The sequence below is a fragment of the Phoxinus phoxinus genome (assembly GCF_949152265.1).
Source record: "Phoxinus phoxinus genome assembly, chromosome: 6".
Taxonomy (NCBI): Eukaryota; Metazoa; Chordata; class Actinopteri; order Cypriniformes; family Leuciscidae; genus Phoxinus; species Phoxinus phoxinus.
The window spans coordinates 41,755,730-41,757,038 of record NC_136881.1 but is presented as its reverse complement, the minus strand read 5'-3'; the positions used below and the strand labels follow the sequence as shown (position 1 = coordinate 41,757,038).

The 1,309-nt window shown below is 50.5% G+C and overlaps 1 protein-coding gene across 1 annotated transcript in view; it reads left to right on the top strand.

Annotated features, from left to right (window-relative positions):
• Positions 1 to 88: 88 nt before the first annotated feature.
• rasd2b (RASD family member 2b) overlaps positions 89 to 1,309 on the top strand; it is a 3,351-nt gene continuing 2,130 nt past the window's right edge. The window contains exon 1 of the mRNA XM_079615313.1: positions 89 to 761. Coding sequence (XP_079471439.1) covers positions 137 to 761 — 625 coding nt within the window. The 5' untranslated portion in view covers positions 89 to 136. The remainder of the gene's footprint in view (positions 762 to 1,309) is intronic.

Sequence of the window (1,309 nt, the reverse complement as noted above, 5' to 3'; positions counted from 1 at the left end):
CTAAACGTTTTGTTCCCTGCGGGTACACGCGCTGCCCACCTGTCAATCACACGGATGACGTGCGCGCGTGTATATAAGCCGCGCGCTGTCCGAGGCCGAGTGCACAGACACACGGCACTTTACACAGAGCTCGTGGATGTATCAAACACACACGCACACACAACAAATCCACCGGTCCTCAATGTGTCCCGTCATGGACCTGCACCAGAGTGTGAACGCGGTGATCCAGCAGCACCAGTCTCGCGCTCTGCCCGGTACCAGCTCGCCAAGCGTCCTCCTCGCGTACAAAAACGCGACGCAACGACTCGGCGCGACCGGGTTCAAAGTCAGCATGCTCTCCAAAGCGGGAATGGGCATCCTGAAGCTGGCCACGACTCAGCTGAAGCAGCAGGAGAAGAAAGCGCGGGTGGTGCGCGCGTCCAGTCTGGGGAAAGTCGACTGTAGAAAGTCTCCTCTTGACCAACTGGCCGCGCTGGTTTTGCACGGGCACGCGCGTCTCCAGCCGCTCGCGAACGAGGCGCACGGCTCCGCGAAGCCGCAGAACTGCAGACGCGTTGTGGTGCTCGGCGCGCCGCGCGTCGGGAAGACCTCGATCCTGCGCCGGTTCCTGCGCGACGGCTTCGAGGAGCGATACGAGCCGACCGGGGAAGATTTCCACCGCAAACTCTTCCACATCCGAGGCGAGACCTACCAGATAGACATCCTGGACGCGTCCGGGGAACGCTCGTTCCCCGCCAAGAGGAGACTCTCCATCCTCACCGGTGCGTAAAGCTATAACACACTCTTGTGAAGCGGTCCTGCATGTCTATGGCTGTTTGGTTTTGGAGTTGTTGATGATTCTTTAAATGGTTTCTAAAGAACCACTAAGGCAAAATATTTGTTGGCTTCTAATTGGAATGTTTCTTGTGATCTGAATGCATATTTTCATATTCCATATTTTATGCATGATGGCCGGTGCGTAAAAGCTACAAATACACTCTTATCCGGAACAGTTTGGCCTGTAAAGTGTTCCTGAATGGCCAGCCCGATCTCATGAAAGTGCGTGTCTATAGCACGAATTGTTTTTATCGGTCAATTTATATGCCAACATTTTTTTTTTTTTTTTTTTTTTATAAAAAATGCTGCACTTTTTTCTTAGGGATGCACTGATATGAACATTTTGGCTGATACTGATAACCAATAATTATTTATATTTGAAAGCCGATATATTGGCTGATAAATCGAAATCCAAATTTTGATATAATTTTGGAGCCTGAACAAAAACCTCACCATTAAAATCCATGCAAGCACACGATTATAATGTTCTCTT